This window comes from Pezoporus flaviventris, unplaced genomic scaffold (genome assembly GCF_033815535.1).
Source record: "Pezoporus flaviventris isolate CSIRO_AGI_PZ_B2104156 unplaced genomic scaffold, CSIRO_AGI_Pfla_v1 ptg000073l, whole genome shotgun sequence".
Classification (NCBI taxonomy): Eukaryota; Metazoa; Chordata; class Aves; order Psittaciformes; family Psittacidae; genus Pezoporus; species Pezoporus flaviventris.
This window is the reverse complement of record NW_026892621.1, coordinates 1,756,940-1,777,781: the sequence shown is the minus strand read 5'-3', so window position 1 is coordinate 1,777,781 and position 20,842 is coordinate 1,756,940. Positions and strand designations below refer to the sequence as shown.

Here is a 20,842-nt window from a genome sequence, read left to right as displayed (position 1 = left end):
ATTTCAAGCATCTGGCTCAAGGCAGATATTCCATGTAAGAGAAATACATGTGTGTGTTACCATTCTTGAATGACATCTCCAGTTCTCACCAGGCCAGCTTTATCCCCTGAGTGGGTGATTTGCATCCACCCAGCTCTCACAGTGCAAAACGGTTTGACCATGCAAGAACTGTGGTGATGGGCTGCTGCAAGGAGAGCTGTGGCTGGTCAGAAAACCATGTTTTAAGCCACTGACCAAGCAGAAGTTGTGCAGCTCATATGTTTTGGTCACTTGAGCTCATGCAGTGCTGTGTCTGAAGCTTCTCTTTTCATGTGGTTGCACTGAGGTGGGGAGATTTGGGGTAGATGGGCTTTTGAGCAGGATTGCTCCGTAAGATGTGGTTTTAAAGTGATCAATGCAACTAAAATGACCCCTGATTATGGACAGTCCTGAAGCCTGTTTAATCACTGTGTCTGTTGTCACGCCTGGCAGAGAACTGTCTGTGCCCCTGCCTTGGGCAGGGAGATCTTAAAAAGTCCAGGACCAACCCTCATCTTCATGGAAGCAAGCAGAGCCTCAGTTGGTTCACACCAACCTGAGGTCTGTTCTGTGCCTACCTTTGCTCAGAGAACATAAAGTGGGGAAAAGCTTATTAGTCTGGAGTAAAAGTATCCATTTCAAATATGCTTTCTAGCACATATGCTCAAAAAAGTTCACCAGCTAAAGGGCTAGAGGACTCTTCAAATTTCCAGCTGATTTACTCAGCTCTAGGAGCAGCTTTGGCTGAGCAGGAGGATTGACAGTGTATCAGGGCTCCTAATTGAAAAGTAATAAAATCTCTGAGTGAAGCTGGCAAATGAAGGCCTCCAGCCAATTTGTCAGCTTGCAGTCAACTCCGAGGAGCCGGGCAGAGCAGCAAGCCATTAAAAATAGTTTGATAATAACTGTTAAAACATTTTGTGGACACTAGGGATGGAATCAAAACTAGCATAGATAAACTCTTCGGGAGTGAAGGCAGTCACATCGATCTTGGCCCAAAGGGACAGAGATGATGGGGCAGAAAGCTGTTAAAACAGACAGAAGCTGGTCCATACTGTGAGACCCGAGGCTGGTTGGGCTTTGCATCCCACACTCAAGGATGCTGAAGAGGGGCTGGGGAGGTGATGGTTGTCCCTGGCCCCTGAGCCAGTCCTTGTGCTGCCACATCGCTTGGCACCATCAGCAGCTTTTATGGACCTATCCATGGAGGCAGAGGGGAGGATTTAGGACTGGAGAGGAAGGCAGAAGGTCCCGATGCAAGGAGTAAAACAGGGGAGCAGACCCTCAAATATTAACACAGCTATAGGAAAAAAAAAAAATCAGTGTTTATTCGGCAGGGTTTTCATAAGGAAAATTGCCAGCTACTGCTGAATTAAGTACTGCTAGCAGCTAATTGAAATGTTACATGTTTTAATTTGTCTGATTTTTTTTTTTCCAGTGGGTGATGTTATTTATATAGTTTGTATATAGCTAACGACAGACTATACAGAAAATGTAAAGATTGCTTCCAATGATCAGTAGTATCCGAGAGCGCAGACATGAACGAGGTGTTTAGGAAGACATGCCATCCTTCATAGCTTAATGTTAAATAGTAAAACACATCTAATAGAACACTGTCTCATTGTCATTTAAAGGTCTTTTTATTTTTTATTTTCGTTTTAAATTAAGGTTTTTTGTTGTTTTTCTCTGGTAAAGAGGGATTTTGTTTTAAAACAAATACAGTTACCATATACTGCTCTTGCAGGAAAACTGCATTTTTGTGTCCTTTCAGCCACATTGTTCCAAGGCCACCCAGTTCCCCTAGGAGGCTATAAACAGGGGAAGGATTTAAATCCTATTTTCTTTGTAGAGGATTTGGCAAGAACCCATATAGTAGGAAGCTGAGCACGGACAAAACCGAGTGAAAGGTGTCCTTTAATTCCCTGGCCGCTGGTAGAACAAAGCCTGCTCCCAGCAGGGTCCCGGCTGGCCGCACCCAGGCCGGCTTGGCGGCTTCATTTCAACTGCTGAATTCAGTGTATTTTTAGTTAACCATGTTGAGATTAATTAATTAGCCCCTAGGAGTTAGTGCCCGTAAACGTCACCCAAAGCAGAGAAGTGTGAATACGTTGAGGCTGTTAATTCACCCAAAAATGGCAGCTCGTAATCCAGGCAGAGGAAATGCAGTCCCTCTGTAGGGATGACTGGCAGCTCCGGGTTACTGCCTCAGTGACAACAAGCTACATATCAATTTAACTTCTTAGCGATGCTTAAAAGAGCATCTTTTGATTTCGGTGAGGTAGCATTTAAAGTTGCCATTAGGGGAAGCAAAAATTGCCGTGGGGAGACAAACATTGGCATTTGGATAAAGAACAACATAACTGGTCTGATACCTAGAAAACCTAGTAAATGTAGAGGAAAATGCTACAGCTGCAACTTCATTAGAATGGCAGAATCTATTATAATTAACCACAACTCTCTAAATAGGAGCTAATTTACTTCTGTGAGCCAAAATTCTGTTAACTCGTAGCGTATTGTAAGATGCAGGGCGAGTTCTTGGGTTTATGTTCTGGATTGAAGTACAGAGTAAATGTGCTATAATGAGCAGTTGACAATTTAATTCTAAAATTTTTTGCCTAAATGCAACAAGATAGTCCATAACTGATGCAAGTTGACAATGGGAGGTGAAAAGTGTACTGTGTAGCCTGCAAAGAGAGAAGTTAATGCCAATGTAGGGAAGAGGATTTAGCTTTCATGCTTCATACTGTATATTTTTTTCTGTTGTATTTGTCAACTAAAATGTCTTATATCTCTCTAAATGGTGTCTTTCTCTATATGTATAAACGAACAGATGCAGATAGAGCTCAAAAGCATGGCATGGATGAATTTATCTCTTCCAATCCCTGTAACTTTGACCACGCTTCACTCTTTGAGATGGTTCAGCGCCTCACTTTGGACCACAGACTTAATGATTCCTATTCTTGTCTGGCAAGTATATTCTTTGGTCTCTAGTGATATAAACATCAAGCAGCAAAGTCAAAGCTAGTGCGAGTGGGGGCTAATCCCCCTGTTGCTGGAAGATTTACTTCTGTTAAGACCAGGTTTGAATTTGGCCCAGAGGTATTTTCTTTTGAGAGGCTACCTGCAGTGAACTGACTGCTGTTCTTCTCCAGTTGCACTGTCTCTATCGTTTCTGTTTGCAATGCTTAAACTGTTTCTTCCTGCAAAGTACAAACTCCAGTGTGGGGATGTGAAGTAGAGAGCAGTGTTTTGCAGCCTCCTACACTGCCTTCCAGAGTCTTCTGGATGAAAGAACAGGGGAAAGATGACAGTCTGGTACCACCTTTCATGTCAATGGAGTCCCACCAGGAGTAACTGTGACCCAGCTTTGTGTCTCTTTATAAGCAGAGATCCTAAGCAGGTAATAGATGGAACTAGGTGGATAACTGCAGTGATGCTGCAGCCTGGCCATGCTCACGTAGTCGCATGCCCATCCTGATTATTCTCATAAGCACAGGTTGCAGCTCTCAACCCACTGCTGTGTAATGTGGCCTATGGGACAGTGGCACTGAGATGTTCCAGGACAGCTTGTAGTCTTTGGCTGAGGTGCAGTGCTTGGGGCTCTTAGGTACTGTGAGGGTTTACATGACGAATAACCTATAATACAACTTGAATGAGGAGGATGAAGAGGCTCTTAGTTTTTGAGAAAACAATAGGATGAAGCCTTTCTAGAGAGTCCTGAAATAGAGGTCCTGTCCTGAATGTGGCATGGAACAGATCCTGACATGCTGCCCTCCTAGTGTTTCACAGAAACCTCCACGCTGGGGTGTCTTCATGGGCTCCTTCAGCAGAATGACCACCACATGCTGATAGCCTTCATCTTCTGCCAGCTGTGCAGCCCCTGGAGCTGGGGCTCTTGAGTGGCTTGCTGTTAAAAGCAGTGACCTGGGAACACAGCTGAGCAGTTGGTGATGAGGCTGTCAGTCTCAAATCCTGTCCATATCCACCTCCACCGTGGGCTGGTCTCCTCAGAAAGGCTGAGATCCAGGAAATGCCATTAGCAGTAGTGAGTTGTCACCTTCCTGATGAGAGGCAGGGCTAGGAGGAACGGTTGTGGACATCCCCTGAGGTAAGGATGGGGTGGGGGAAGGCTGCAGCGTGCACTTTAATAGCAGATACCCAAGTGGTACGAGTAGGCTTGATGGGAACATTGTCAGACCTGCAGCAGGTTTCTCACCAGTTCCATTGAGGTCTTTGCTCGGGCAGGCAGTGAATTTGGCATGCAGCTTCTGCTCCCCACGCATGGCTGACCCTAGGAAGACCATCCCCATTCATGCATGTCTGACAGGTTGGCTTGCAGCTGGTTTGTCTCTGTGCAGTCTCGGGCCTGGCGAGAGTGGCCATTGAATTAAATTCATGGAGAGGTGCAAGGCCATCGCTGAAAATGATTAACGATGTTTCTCTTCAAGAAACCCACCAGCCAAGCTTCTGTTTGTTATCGAGATGTTTAGGCCTCTGCTGGAAGCCTCCGGAGTGCTGGAGCTCCCCTCAGCACCAAGATTTGTGCCTCTTCAAGCGGAGCGTCACCAATTAACCATCTTCTTTCAAATCACCCATTGCAGAGTGTTATAAAGAAGAGAATAATGGCCTGTGTTCAACTACACTTGGATTTCACATGCTTCTATACATATTTTGCTATGGGTTTGTCCTGATTATGGCGTAAAAAAAATCAGACAGACCTCAAAATTTGAGTTCAACTGCAGAGAGCTCCCATTGCTCTCACTGTGTCTTTGGGATGTTGATGATACCACTGTGCTGGCTTGCCTGGGTGAGCTGTGAGCCCATGGTAAGCCTGCTCTGTCCACTGTGTGTGCTGCTGGGCTATTGTTATTCTCCCCACAGGACATTCCCATGCAAGGTCCCACAGAGTTTTACTTTGTCACACCTCTTCTTGCTTGCAAACATGGACATGGGGGTGCCAGGGAAGACTTACCCAGGCACAGTGGCTTACCCTGACACAGAGGATAACTCAGCATCACCTCCTTCCCACGGAGCAAGGTTAAACAACATTATTACAAGCCCACTCACTGGCTGAGCCAGGCATCCCAATGAAAGCAGACAGGCTGCTGGTGCATCTCAGGTATGGCAGAAGTGGTGTTTCCAGCCAGAGAGCACTGTGCTGGGGAAGAGGAAGAGCATTGTTTGCAGAGCTTGCCGAGGGCTGCTGCCCGTCATCCACACACTGGTAAAGCAGTCACGCTGACAGCTCTTCCTGGACTTTTGGGAAGAGTATGCAGCCCTTCCAGCTTGTTACTTGCCCCACACACTCGTGGGTCTTCATTCTTTTCACTTGGACACGTGTTGTTTCTGAGACTGCCCTTCAGCTCTTCCTAACGCTTCCCAGCCCACTGCTGGCATCCTGCTCACACAGCTGGGTTCCTGCTGGAGCTGTATTGCCCATGATGTGTCATCATCATGGGATTTGGGTAATACAGCGTGGCATGTGCAGAGGAAAGGTCATCTTCCAGAGTGCCCAGCCTAGCCGAGATGATGTGAAGGAGTCATGTTCAAAAGCCTATAAAGACCACCACCAAAATGAAATTGTTTTGGTTTTCCTATGGTAAATGGGAAAATTCAGGTATTGAAAAGTGAAAAAGCAGAAGCTGCATTTGTCATTAGAGGAACTGCCAGTCTTTCATCAACCCTGACCAAGCATGGCTCTACCCAGCTCCAGAGCTCCCATTGCACTCTCTGCTGGTGCTTGGGACGTGTGCCCCCTTTTCAGTGCAGTTCAGCTTCTTGAACACCATCAGTCGAGCTCCCTGTGCTCTGCAGCCTCTCTTCCATTGCCCCCTCCAGGTTTCCTCATCCCACTGAAGACCATCTGGGAGACCACGCTGAGCTACACACACCTTAGCTGCTCTGGGGAGAGACACCCGGTGTGTTATCACTATCAGCTGCGTTTGCCAGACTGGCTGGTTGTCAGCTGGTTGCGCCAGGCAAATCTTAATCAAGAGCCAGGATCTGCCTGAAGATCTGGGGGATTTGTCTGAATATCGCCTTTCATCAAACCTTAGGGTTTTTTTCTGGGCTGTGGGAAGCAGCATTTACTGCTCCTTTGGAGCCCCATTCAGCAGCAGGTTTTATATTTCCTACCTCTGCCATGCAAAAGACAACCACCTGGTCTTCCTGAGCTCTGGATCTCTGCACCCACAGTCTGCTTGCCTGTGCTCTAACGAGGTATGAGGCTCATCACTGAACCTCTGAGCTTCTGCTCACACTTCCCCTCACTTAGCCATGGCAGCAGTCTTGAGTGTTTGTCCCCATCCCTTCTGTCTGTCTGAGGACCAGCACTTCAAATCCCAATGCAGAGGAGCAATGTGGGGTGCTCCAGATCGCTGCTTCCTGCTTCCTTCGCCCTGTAGTGAAGTTAGTGCCAGCCTTTCCACTGATCTCAGTGGGGCCAAGATTTCACCCTCTTAGGGAGGACTGAGTCCTTTGTAGTATTAGGTGAATACAACAATTTCAACTGCATTTTTACCCCTGTAACCAAATACACACATCTTTCTATTGTAGAGCAATCACGGCATTTCTATGTTTTTACCAAGCCTGATCGCCAAAGGTTTGTGTGAAGAGAGACAAGGTGAAGAGACAGTCCAAAGATGTAACAAACAGGCAATGAAAAGAAATCTGGAGTCAAGCATAATTCCACCAACCAAAAAAAGCAAACAAAAATACCGTTAAAAGCGGTGGAGGCAAATATACCCTCCCAAAAAATAGCCTTCCAGAGTGCCATCCCATCTGCATTGTTCTGTGTCTTCATTTTGAAACGTGCACTTCTAGTGATCCCAGCACTGTAGCTACTCCCTATATCTATCATTTTCCCCTCATTATTTTAATTCTTTTCTCAATCTGTTTTGGAGTTGGCCCAATAAGGATGAGCAAATCCTTCTCTATGTCTTTGAGCTCTTAATTGATATTTCTTCAACTCTTTTCAAAGCAGCTATTTTGGCATCTAGAAAAGATTTGGTGTCATCTGAGTGGTAGAAAATATATTTTAATCTTTCACAGCAGTGTTGTTTCTAAGATGTAGCATTTGGGGTAACAGATGGGGTGGCAAAGAAGTTGCCTATAGGGGCAGTGCTCTGCCTCAACTACTCTCCCGCCCGCTGCAGGAACTTTTCAATTAAACGATGAAAGATTTTGCAGCTTGATGCATTCCAGAGCTGCGTCTTAGCAATTGTTTAGCACCCAAATTCCCATGTAAATATTGATGGTTTTGCAGCGTTTTGAAACGCAATCTACAAGATTATTCTTGTTCTCACTAGCGCCTTTCTTGAAGGCAGAGGCGCGCTCCGCTTCAGCCGTCCTGGGATGTTCATCAGAGCCATCCCCTCTTCGGGAAGGGCATCCTCCTCGGGAGCCCGGATGTTGCACCACAAGCCGTGTGTCACCAGGCCCTCAGGACTGACACACAGAAATAGTCTGAGGTTTCCGGATGTGTAAAGAAACCCTGCCTGTGAGCAGAGCTTCCCCTTGCTTCGATGCCGAGGAGGTGGGCGATGGTGGAGCGTGTCACCAGTGGTATGCAGTAAGGACGGTGGGAAGCGTCCCTCTCTGGTACTGTGGAGCTGCCTTCCTCCGTCTGCAGGACATCTTTACCTGCCAGGTGCAAGAGAAGCCATTGTTCAGTGTAATCCTCCATGCTCTCCCACAGATCACTCTTCTTGTTCCTGGCCAAATGTACAATCCCATCCCTGAAATGAGACTACTGTTTCGCACTGTTTAAATAACCAAACCTTTGTCATCTCTTTAAGGTGTAAGCTTTTTTTTCCCCTTTATTTTTTCTTTTTTTGCTAGGTACTGATATGAACTGGCCTAACTTTCCAGCATTTTAAATGGCAATTCCCTTTAATGGTAGCACAATATGTTTCTGTTAACAGTTGCTCTGATTTTATGCTGTGTTTGGGTGATGATGTACAGACTGTATTGTTTAAGTGACCTCTCTCCTTTTTCCTTAATGTAGCCTTAGGTTTCTATTTCTTTTATTAGAACAGTTGACCACTACGCGTCCAAATCTGATAGCCTTTGTATTTAATAACTTATATTTAAAATCAAGTCTCTTTATTTCTAAACAGGGCTGGTTTAGTCCTGGCCAGGTCTTTGTGCTAGATGAGTATTGTGCACGTAATGGAGTGAGAGGCTGTCACAGACATCTCTGCTACCTCAGAGATTTGCTAGAGCGCGCAGAAAACGGAGCTATGATTGACCCCACCTTACTTCACTACAGCTTTGCCTTTTGTGCATCACATGTTCATGGCAACAGGTAAGGAATTCTTCTTGGCTAGCAGCTCCCTGCCAGCAAGGGATGACTTTGTCAAATATAGGTTTCCTTGGATAATGCACAACAGTCCCCAATTTGTTTTCACCGTGGATGTTTGGCAGCAGCACTTCTAGTGGCATAGTCGGTTTGTTTGTTTGTTTCATTGCTTGTTTAATGTAAGCAATAAAAATGCATGTAGAGGGTTCCAGAAATGAGGGGTTTTAACTTTCTTACGCAGGCACCTGCTAGATGCAGTTCTGGACACAATAGAGTTGAAGTACGTGTGACTGCCACGGGTTGAATAAATAGAAGTAAATGATACACTGTGCTGATTTAATTGCTGTGTGAGAAGATCTGACAAGTTGCAGCAGTGAAATTTTCAGCAGTATCAAACTTCAGTGTTCAGAAGGGCTTTAAGCCCCTGGGGCACCCGTGTCTCATTTAAAGTGTGTGTGACGTCAGTTTGGCAATAGCTTAGACATAACTGAAGGTTTTATCTTGCTCTGTTGCAAAGCAATTTCAGTTTCATTCCTTTCTCTCGAATGTGACAAACCTTTGATGGAAGGAACTGGAGCTGTGCTTTTTCCTTTTCTATTTGCTTTGTTGACAGCTGTAGCATCTATTGCAACTTCTTTTTCTGCTGTTTTCCTGTTAAGTTGTATTATACACTTTGAGATATCACTATCTATCCTGCATATGCTGCTGAAGAAAGGAATGTTATAAAATAATTACATGTTTTCATAAACCCTCTGGTAAATACCATCCTGAATTATGACACACATTGCCCAGGTTTCACATTGCAAGGCTGCTGCTTGCTTTTGCAGTTACTTTCATACATCTTGTCATGGAAACCGAGTTTTTGCTTCCTTAGTTTCTTTTTTAGTTCTTACTTTCTTTTGCCTGTTCGTTCCTTCTTTGGCAATTGTTCTTTGATTTCAGTTGTTTCAGTTTAGTTTCCTTTTGGTTTCTTTTGAGTTTTTTCATGTTTTCTTCTTGTTTCTTTCACTTTTGCTGCTGGCCTTGCCCCCCGTGTTTCAATCACTCCCCCAAGCCAACACATGGCAGAATTACTTGGTGGGTCACAGCCAAGTGCAGACGGCGAGGGGGGCAAAGTGTCTCATGCCTCTGCTGCTGAAGCGGAGACAAAAAAGGATTCCAAAAAGGAGTCCAAAAAAAGGAAAGATTCCAAATCCCAGCCGAATCCAGAGCCGAAAAGGTAAGTGAAAGCGGGCAGTGCACAGAAGTGTGTTGTAGAGGGCACCGGGCTCCTCCACCACTGAACACACTGGGCAGCTGGCATCCCTGTGTTATGGCACCAACATTCAGGTCTTGCACTCTCCTGGGCGTTGGATGGCATTTGGGCACCCGAGTCCCATAGGGGTCAGGGCCTTGAGTTGTAGATGTGTGTTTAAGTGATGGCTCATGCAGCGTGTGGCTGAAACTGGCTACCCCCATCACCCCTCTTCCATCGCAGGGCTCAACCCAGCAGGAGCCTGTTGTGGGGACAAGACATGGTTCAAAGCCCATGTGGCCCATAACAGAGAGGAGGTTGGATGCCAGTTACAGCTACCCCTTGTACCTCTTCACAGGGCCCAGCACACCCAGAGCTTGAGCTTCTCTTCATCAGGGTTGGTGGCAGGAGGTATCCGACAGTATGAGCTAAAGTGTTACCTCACCATTCCTTTCCTATGGGGCTGGAAAGCTGTGGTCTCAGGAAAATGTCTTGCTTTGAAACCCACATGGTGTGTGGACCCCAGTCATGCGCCTGTGCTGCTGCACTGTGCTGGGGGACTGCTGGGCACTGCCAGAGGGGCAGCTTGGTCTCAGGTGAGCTGTTCGAGTAACTCATTAAAGATGTTCTGAGAAAGGAATGAGGTGTTTTGCTATGCCATAGCTGTCTGTGGCTGATGGTTGACTTCACATCAGAAAGCTGAAGGTTCATATTCCTTCCTGGTCACTGCTGTTGCTGGGGATCACAGGGAGCTCTGTGCTGGATCTGCAAGGGTGTGGTGTTGTGCCTTCTCACCTAGGGCAGACTCTGTGTAACGCCCGGGAGTTTGGTACAGAGACTGCAGTGTGTGTTTTCTGTCTTCTGCTATCAGGAGGTCATGAAAATGGACTACAGAGAAAACACAATGCCGTATCTTTTGTGTCTACTGTAAGAAGTCTGAGTATCTGAGCAGGACAGTCATGATTTCTGTTCAGAAAGCTGTTTAGGACACATGCATCATGAATTTGCGAGCTGGCTGGCAGAGACCAACAGAAAGCCAATGTTCATCCGTGCAGTCCTTACTGGCAGTTGCGACGTGTGTAAAGCAGGGTTCACTTTAGCTACATCCCTTCCTCCCACCTGCTGTGTCCATACGTTGCTTGTTGCCTTAGGGCTGGCCATGCTTTTCCCAGGAGACACGTAGCTCTTGGAAGAGATGAAAAGTTTCCTTGCAAACTTTGTTGAGGTGAGAGCACCCCTGCCCAACCTCCAGCAAAGCATCTATGCATTGCGTTGTTATTGGTATGCACAGAGGTCTGGGGAAGATTCAAGTTACAAGACATTTTCTCTGTTTATCAAAGTCTTCTTTTTCTTGCAAAACTGGGGAAGTGTTGATTTTCTTTACTAAAGGAAGTTCCTTCACTTTTAGACAGCCCAAAGACCCCAAACAGGTGGTTTAGCTTTCCCCAGAATGAGGTTGGCTGTCAGTCAGAATATGCCACCCAGTAATGAAGGTCGAGGAGGGAGATAATTTCATGTGGCTATCAGTCTCATGTATTAGCAGCAGTCAGTGATGGATCTGAGGTGGGCTGTCTGTTTGTATCGTGTTTGCATAAGGTCAGGCAGCGAGACAACAGTCGCTCGCAGTCAGCGGGGAAGTGCAGGCGGGCTGCGGTGTGGATGCTGAGGACAGCCTGAAGGTCAAGGCTGACAGGATGACAGGCGTCAGCATGGGGATGATGCCTCCTCGCCTGTCCAGCTCCTGCCTCTGCAGCGTGGGACAGGAGCAGAATGGATGCTGGTGGAAATGCACCTCCAAGCTTGTAGCTGACCCTGTGGCCGCATCAGGTGAAATGGTCAAAAGGGATTCTGGGAACTCTTTGGAACCCTGTTGCTTTCTGTGTCAGGGTTTGGTGTCTCCCCCTCCCTCCTGTGGGCTCATGGAGCTTATTCAGACCTCTGAAAGCCTGCCATAATCTCTCAAAACCAAGGCTGTAAATCACTGCTAGTTGCATGACAAACCCCTTAATTTTTCTGTTAAAGTCATCCTTTTCCAAGTAAAAATGGAGTTAATTGTACATTGCTTGTCATAAGTTTCACCTCCTGCAGACACCTGAATAGGTAAGGTGCAGGCTGTCAGGAAGGCAGGGACCAGCAAGAGGCAAAAACTGTTGAATATTGCATGATTTACTGTTACGCGTGTGCTTGCTCTTCACTAAGTCGAAGGAACTTGAGGCTTTTTCACTGTTGTGCTCACTAGTGAATTGATAACAGTGTTTTGCCTACCACGTATCACTGGGTGGCTTTTGAAAGTCCTGCCATTATGGAAGATGATGTGATTTTCGATGTGTTCACCTATGTGGCAGTTAAGAAAGGCATAGCGTTACTCATACATCCAACAACACACGCTGAGTGATTACTGATACCTGCGTTTGGTACCACCACTACAGTACTGAGGGTGTTGCTTTCCTTCATCGATAGTCCTCCAAAAAACTAGCAAAGGCAAGAAGCAGGGGTGTTTTTGAGAAGACATTGTGATCTGGGGGAGAATTATGAAGGTTTTATGTGACCAGGGAGAATTATGAAGGTTTTATGTGACCACCGAGATTTTTCCCTGCCTTCTGTTTTCATGTGTGTTGCTGTCCTCACGTTGGAGGGCTATCTATGACAGTACTGCCAGCAGTGTTTGCCATGCAGAGAAGTGATGTGTTAGAGGAGCCTCGCTGCTTCCCTGTCTGCAGCGTGGAGCAGAAAGTTCAGCTCAGCTTTCCCACGCCCAAATTAGTGCCAAAGCCTTAAGCAGTGATTGCTGCCCCTTTCTAAGAAGTGGGTTTCAGGAGTGACTTTGGTTTCTCTTGTGCCTTTTTCTGACTTCGGCGTATTATAACTTCATTTTTAACTTTTAAATTTGGCACCAAAAAAGATTCTTTCTGTGCTTTTTAGTCAGAATTTTAAAAATAAGGCTAAAATATTGATCATGTGCATGCTAAGTATTAGCAGACACTGAACTTAGCAAAATCAGGGTGACAGACTGAATCTCTTCCAGTCTAATAACGATTGAACACCAGCATTTTCTGGAAGTTGTTCACTGACTATTTACCCAAGGTCCAAGCAGCTACAACACCCTCTACTAATTAATAATTAGTGACTGTCTAATTATGGGGCTTTGAGCAACCTGGGCTAGTGGAAGGTGTCCCTGCCCATGGCAGGGAGTTGGAAGTGGGTGATCTTAGAAGTCCCTTCCAACCCAAACCATTCTATAATTCTAATTAATTTGGTACATTAATGACTTGCTCAAGCTGTATTTTACAGCATCAGACTTGTTTTTAAGAAGTAGCTCTTTCATTAGCTAGCATTACCATTAGTTTTTTACTACTCAAAGCCAGAAGAAATAATCTTATTGTCATAAACCCTGAGGAATTGAAAAGTCTGTGTAGCATATATGTAATTTTTTTCCATTGTATACTAATTATATATCTGTCTGTTTCACATAAAAACAAGATTTGGGGGTTGGAACTAGAGGATCTTTGAGGTCCCTTCCAACCAAAACTGTTCTATCATATGATTCTAAGATATTTCTGTACAGCTAGTTAAAAAAAAACAAACAAAACAAAACAGGACATTTTTGGTCCCTTAGAAGAAGTAGTAAATATATGAATGCTTTATCACAGTATCTTTATATACTTCCCCAGTAGTTTGTGTTTAGTTTCCACATCTCGTTCAAATGCACAGCCCTGGCTGCAGTAGGAAAGGTTGAAATCTGGCAGGGCATAATGCTGTAACCTTTCATTAGGTGCTGGCTCCATGTCCCAACCAGCCCCATGGTAAGTCCGTGGTGACACGGCATGCTTTACGGCTGGCTGTCGGGTAGGATCCACTGTCTGTGCTGAAGGGAAGTGGGTTGCCAGCCACCAGCAGATCACCAGCTCAGCGTGGCCGGCTGACGTGATTCATTACAATGGGTGTAGGATGGCAGTGCTCAGGAACCATCCGGTCCAGCCACGCTACGTCAGGGGTGTAGATCGCACATGAGAAGCGATGAGCCGTGACTTGGCTCTGTGCTGCAGCGTGGAGGAGAGCCCAAGCAACATGAAGGCAGGAGCTGGGGGGATGAAATGGCTCCCTTGCTCTGCAGCATCTCAAGCGGGTGGAGAGCCAGGCTTAACAAAGGGCTTTCAACCCACATTTCCCACACTGTGTGAACTCCCATAAAAAGGGGAGTTGGGGAAAATCAGTATTTTGCTGAATAAGCTTTCTTTTTTCCAAGAGGTCTAAACAGGTGGGCTCTTTGAGATCAGATTTACCAGGGGGAGATGCAGGAGGCGGCAGGCAGGCAGCTGTGATCCTGCCTCCATCCCCAGAGCCAGTCCCCGTGTGAGCGGTGGGACTTCGCGCAGGCGAGTCTTCCTGCGAGGGCTCCTTTGAAAGCCTATCCTGACACATGCCGTCCAAGGCACTAATCATTGATGTTTACTGTATAGCTCATATGTGCTGCACCTGGCAAGCAGCAAGGGAGCTGAAGGCAGCACGTGTTTTATATTTGAGTTGTTACTTAAAAAATCAAATTATTTGCATCAGTTTTTGACATTGTTTTTTTTCCCTTGGCTCTGCATGCCAGGGCTCACAGTGCGTGCAAAGATCTGTTTGCTACGTGTAAGCAATATTTTCCCTAGTGAAAAAAAAAAGTGTAGACAAGTTAAACATAAAAGGTGTAAAAGATGATATGTCTTTTCGTTTATGAGCCGCCATGGTGTTTCATAGAGGCTTATGTCAAAGAGATTAACCCACTGGAGCTATACTATAGATTTATAATTTTGTACAAATGCATGTGCTATTGCTTCATATATTAGTCTTTGTTAAGAAAAAAATCATTTTGATATATTTGTTTTAGCAGCATAACTATCCCTGGGGGCAGCGGGTATAATTAGAAAAGGGCATGGGGGGAGGCGGGGCTTGTAGAATAAAGCAGTGGCCTTAGGAGCACAGGTCCTAATTATAATTTATAATTAACCCCAGAATTTGCACAACCCATCCAAGCTAAACAAGGACTATCATTTTTTCCTGTTTAAATTGCAACCCTTTTTTTAATTTCACCACCTGCTTTGTTGATGTCGTTTTCATGGCTTCAAACTTAAAAACAAGGGGGGATTAGGAAAGTGGCATTTAAAACTTTTCATGTGAAATATTTACAGTGGGAATTTGCTAGTTTAGAGCCAACACAGTGAATCTGCAGCAGAAGGAGTGATCTGAAACTTGTTTACTTATAATTAAAAATCTCCTTATTTATTTTTCTTGCCTTCTTTGCCCTTCTGCTTCCCTCTCTGCCCACAACTTCTGCCATACACCTCAGTAAGCAGGAGCTATAGAGAATCAGAGGATATTACGTCGCCACGCAGATGGAGGCATTCGTGGTGTTTGTTGACCTGAACTCATAGACCCAAACCCATTTTGTCTCTCATGCAGCTGTATATACCATGTACATACAGAACTTTGTTTTCCACCCTTTTGCTCTCCTCTCATTCCCCATCAGTGTAATAATGTCATGGTTATGGGTTGCGTGTGAGAGCATCTATGTTCTGCAGCTGCATTTTAGCTAGCCTTGCTGCAGAAATGCTGCTCACTGGAGGAGTCGGTGCTTCTGTCCATGAGATCAAATAGCAAATATCAAAGTTGAGCTGGAGACCTTTGCTGAAAACAAGATTTCCAATAAGCATCAGAACAAGCTGGTGCAACTTGTGCTTCTTCTGGGGATTTTTTTCAGCTTCATCAGCCATGTACTGGAATTGTCTAGAGCACAGAAGTGAATCTTAAATTATAGTGATGCTAAGCTATCTACCCTTTGTGTTCTTGCAAAAGGGAAAATAAATATGTTCCCTCAAAAAGATTACATTTTCAAAGTATATTTGACTTGAATATTTAATTAGCTTTTGAAATTATCAAGCTAATAAATTAAGTGCAAGGCTTTGGGTAGTGTTTTTTCCAGTTCTATGTATATCCTGCATTTGTCACTAATTAATGAGTTCCTAATGCTTCAGCTTCTGGGAAGATGAGCAACAAAGATTAACATAACTAGTAAATCCGAAGATGTGCAGCTGGGTTATAGTATTTGAAATTTGACAAAAACATTGGAAGTATTATTATTTGTGACATGGCTCAAGATGGGGGATTGTGAGGAAAGCAAAGATGACAGAACTGGTGCTAACCACTGTGACAACAACTTGAAAAGCAGCCGACATGACATCTTTCCTATCATGCTGCCGAAAATGTCAACTTTGTGAAGGACAGTGAGAAAATGGTTTGCCGAAAATTTGAAAGGTAGATTCAAGAGATGCTCATCATGTCAGATACAATATAGTCCACAGCTGGGTGAGAAAGGGAGTCCTTGCCGTGGTGATGGCTCTCGGTTGGCAGGCCCTTCCAGACATCCGTGCTGCTTCAAAAATGGCTACAGCTGACCTGTAGATTGTCTCAAGTTTGCAGTAGCATCATACACGAGGGCAGCGTGAGTTTACACTGTGTGGTAGGCCCTGCGTGGAGGGAATGGTGGCCGGGGTCACTGGGTTTGATGTCCTCCTGGCCCCAAGAAAGTCAAAGACCAGGTGGTTGAGCCTTCATGGTCTACATGCGCCGCAGCGGTTGGGCTGGTATCCCTTGGGGCATTGAGATTTGAGTGAGAGCCACATGGGCCAGAGGTTCCCTCTCCAGACCCACCTTTTGTTTTTGTGTGGATCAGTGCTTCCAAAGTGATACTTCCAGAGCCACCACTGCCCAACCAGGACACAACTGATGCCCATTTGGGTCACATCAGCCCATTTGGGTGTCCACCATCAATTGTTATGTGGTGAGCACTAAATAAACATTTCTGGCAAAATCGAAGCTGTTTGAATTCAGTTAGAAACTGTGATTCATGCAAAAGGGCTGCCCCCCAACCCAAGCTGTCAGATCCTGCCATTAAATCTCTCCAGTTGGGGTTACTGACCCAGCAAAGGGTAACATAACTTTCAGACCATTTCCAGTCCATCAGTAAATCACTGCCAGGGCAGGCAGCTTCTCCTACCCCATTTGTCAGTGCTGATACAATTAACCTAGTGACACTCTGTGAGCTGCTATGGGTACAGGGAGAGAATCAAGTGCCAAAAGTCAAATGGGGGTTTCAACCCTGCTCCTTAGCGTATGGCATTTAATGTGGTCTGCCTTGACTTATCTGCTTTTCTGCTTGGGAGCAAACCAGGCACTGTGAGGTGCACAGCATCACAAGAAGCATGAACGTCTCTGCCTGAATATTAAATATTTTATGGAACTTTGGAATAAAAATATATTAAGTATGTTCAGACATTAATTTTTGCTCGCTAATTTGGTTTTCTTGTGGCTTGCTCATTTCTTCAAAATAACTAATCCTAATTAGGTACTAATGAGACCAGATCCATACTTCCAAAACTGTTTATGAAATGTGTTCCCCAGATGAGACATTTTATCCAAGTTTCAGCCTAAATCTTTTTTTTCCTATTTTTTTTCTTCAATACACAACTGAATTTGGCAAATAATCAAGTCAAGATTTCTGATGAAATGTTCTTTAAATTTAAATACATCCCCTGGTATTCGAGTCCTTTTCCGTGTCCATGTTGCAAGTTTTATTTAATGTATATTTAGCTTTAAAATTCTGCAGTAAATATCATGTACAGTTTGCAAGTTCCTATCCAAAAGGTTTTAATGGTTTATTCACCTGTGTTGGAATACCAGAGTTTGCGTTGAAGATATCAAGAGCTAACTAACTAAATGCAGGGTCAAGGAAAAGTGGTTATACAGATTTTATAGCTTTTAATTTATTTTTTTTTAATAGCTTTTTTTTTTCCTTCCCTTAAAGTTTAGGGCCTTTGATTCTTTAAGAAGAAAATAAAGCCAACCAATTAACCCCTGACAGGAGGTTCATTAGAAGCTTTGTAATCCCTTGCCAAGTCTTTTGTATAGCCAAACCAGTCCAGTACTGCGGATTTATGCAGCTTAAGCTGAACACTGGAGGAGGCCTTTAAGTAAGAACGTTTGTTCAATTTTAAGGTGTCTTACATTACCTAAAGAGTGCCTGTGCCAGCAGAGTTGCCCAAGGAGTACACAAATCCGTAGACTTTGCTCGCCGGCAATGGGAAGCGGTGCTGTTGATTGTCTGCCTGGCCGATTCCTTTGGTGTATGGATTAGACTCGCGCTTTCCTCTCGTCTGGAATTCTGCTGCATGGCATGTTTCTCCATGTGGGTGTGGGGGAGAAGGAGGGGATTGCTGCTTTCGGCTCTCGGATGGGTTGGCATCAGCAGAGGTACGGGGTGGAAGAGCACAGGGACCACTGCATCATCCAGCCCCGGGAGAGAGCTTCAGCAGGGTTCACACTGTGCTCTGTGAACGATGGGAAATACCCCAAGCCAGCAGGACCTGTGTGTCACAACGCACCTCTGTGCACTCCTGAAATGCGAAAGTGTTGTAAATAGTCCGAGAAAAGCGTTGGTGAATCGTATCAATATGTTAATTTTTATAAGTTGAAATTAAATGACCGAAATGGCATTGCATTTTCAAATACAAAATGCATGTCGCTCTCCAGGCACATTGCAGCATATATCAGAGATGGTTCACTTCGAGAAAATCAAGATAGTGGGGTGATTCAGCAGTTATGAAGGAGTACAGAATTTCATATTCTGTTTGTATATATTCCTGTTGTCAGTAATTCTTCTGTACTGTGAATTGTGTTAAATTGCCAGCTGATTTTTTATGCAGAAATTCAGTCCCTATTTTGCCAGCAATGGGCTCTATCCTTCAGTAAGTGCATTGTCATATAGGTGTATTTAGGGGGGATTCTGTGTTTTCTGACTTCCCTATCACAGCAAAAATAAAGGAGGGGGGGGAATCCACATCTAGATTATGTCTCTGAGAGAAGGTATTTATTTATTTGTTTGGTTTTGATACCTCAGCACTGATGCTGCCACAACCATCTGTGTCTTGGTGTGGCACATCCTCTGTCCCACGTCTCATATTTGGTGGCATCCCTTTCCTAAAGGGCATCGTGCTGTGTGCTGCAGGGATGAGTTACCAGGGTGGCGTGGTGTGGAGTCTGAGTCATTCATGGCATTTCTCCTCCAGGCCTGATGGGATAGGAACTGTGACCGTGGATGAGAAAGAGCGTTTCGAAGAGATCAAGGAGCGGCTCCGTTTGCTTCTGGAGAATCAGATCACGCATTTTAGGTAAAGGCAGAGAGCCCAGGCTGAATGCGAGAGGACTGATTTCCTCCCAGCTCCCTCCTATATGCAGCAAAGCCAAAAGGCAGGTTTTGAATGCATACATGAATTTTGCAAAAGTGACACAGACCTACACAGGGCAGTGAAGCTTGCACTGTAGTGTGTTTGTAATGGAGAGTGATTTCAAATATATAACCTTTACAGGATATTTCAAACCATCTTGCTCCCTTAGGCATGGTAATGCTTTTATTTTTTCTAAAATTGAACAAGAAGAAGAAATGTCCCTTATCCTCTTATTTCTCTGTTCTCTGCTCAGTTACTACCCGCGTATATTCCCTTCTCCCTAGTATTCAGGTGGGCAGGGCTTTCTGCAGGGATGGATTCTGCTCCCTCAAAACGGGGTGAATTGCCCCCAGCACACCAGCCAGGTTGGACAGGTTATGCACGTTTGCATGCAGACGTGTGATGTGCATTCACATGCAGAGTGCCTGTGGGAGCCCCTGGGAGCTGCCACTCGCTGGGATAGTGCCTGGTTCAGACGGTTACCTACAGCCTGATGCATCACTGGGTCTCTGGCTGGACGGAAATGTACCTTGCCAGAGGGGATTTGGGTTGGGTTTTTTTTTCACTTTTGCAGTAAGGTGATATTTAACTCTCTCCTGGGAAATCTAAAAACTCCCCAGGTGCCGCCCAGTTTTAAGAAGCTGCTAGAACAATCAGCTTATTAATTATTATTATTATTGCTGCCTTATTGTCCACACCATCAAACCCTTTTGGAAAGTTACCCTGTAGAAAGACTGCTCATTCCAGGCAGAGGGACTAGGAAATTGCTTGCGCATATTCAGGAAAGCATCTTTATAGCTCTGGAAAGGCTTATTCACATGCAGTGATGTTAACATGATGTGTTTTTTCTAGGTACTGCTTTCCATTTGGCCGTCCAGAAGGTGCACTAAAAGCTACTTTATCGCTGCTGGAACGGGTAAGCGTAAGAGAGTGGTTAAAACTGCCTGTATTCATGTATATTTCCATCTAGAGCTTGAGGAACTGTTGGGTTTCCATAGGACATGTAATTAATGATAGTATTGAATAACGATATTTAATGTTGAAATGTGGGATTTAGGTGGGGTTGTTCTCTCTCCTGCTTCAGCTCAGAGGCAGGTGTAGCCTGGCCACTAAAGGCATCACAGCCTGTGTCTGCTCATAGGTAAGGGTGGAGGATCTTGCTGGCAAGCATCTCTGCCACAGAGCCTTGTAAGCAATGCCTGGCTGCTGTCTGGTGAAATACCCATCTCAAGGCAGACTTGTTTCTCCCAGGTGTCTGAAACCTGCTCACCATTATTCTCCCCATCCCTATTTCAGCCTTCCTGCTGCTCCAGCATCCTTCTCACCTCTCCTAACACTCAGTTTGGCCAAGCCCAGACTTAAAACCAAGTCAGTCAGCAGAGCCAGAGAATGACATAACATTGCCTAGTACTGGGAAAGTCGCAATAGATCTTAATGGCATGCCCTAAAAAAAATCAGAAGTACTGATTTCAGGGCATGCCGTAGGGTATAGCTATAGAAGTGGAATACCACAGCAGGGGTAGGTCCCACATCTCGAGCTGGCCAAGGTGACCTTGTTAGTGGATCCTGCCTATTGTACATATACCCCAAGAGCCATGCAGCACTTGAGCAGGAATGGATGTGTGCGCTGGGCTTGGAGAAAAACAGTTCTGTGTGCCCGATGCCACAACAAATCAGATTTTCTTGTGTCAAGGTTCTGATGAAAGACATAGTTACTCCGGTCCCTCAAGAGGAGGTAAAAACAGTCATCCGTAAATGCTTGGAGCAAGCAGCTCTAGTCAATTATACTCGACTATCAGAGTATGCCAAAATTGAAGGTAAGGCTCTTTCTTTGCGAAATTACAATTTTGTTATGTTTCTAGGAGGCAACTGTGGCTGGGAGCTATTTAAAAGAAGCTCATTTGCTATTTATTCACTTGTCAATAAAACTGATGTGATTCTGAATCTTTTTTTTTTGTGGTGTTGGCTTCGGAAGCAGTTAAGAATGGAAGCTATGCAAAACGTTTCTTTTTATAGAAAAGGGGGAGG

The 20,842-nt window shown here is 45.0% G+C and overlaps 1 protein-coding gene across 7 annotated transcripts in view; it reads left to right on the top strand.

Moving 5' to 3' along the window:
- The window catches only part of CADPS (calcium dependent secretion activator), a 211,788-nt gene that overhangs the window by 121,999 nt on the left and 68,947 nt on the right, over window positions 1-20,842 (top strand). For all 7 annotated transcript variants that reach the window (XM_061472882.1, XM_061472881.1, XM_061472883.1 and 4 more), the window contains exons 12-16: window positions 2,849-2,985; window positions 8,136-8,323; window positions 18,656-18,757; window positions 19,667-19,730; window positions 20,508-20,631. In XM_061472882.1, the coding sequence (XP_061328866.1) occupies window positions 2,849-2,985; window positions 8,136-8,323; window positions 18,656-18,757; window positions 19,667-19,730; window positions 20,508-20,631 (615 nt within the window). The remainder of the gene's footprint in view (window positions 1-2,848; window positions 2,986-8,135; window positions 8,324-18,655; window positions 18,758-19,666; window positions 19,731-20,507; window positions 20,632-20,842) is intronic.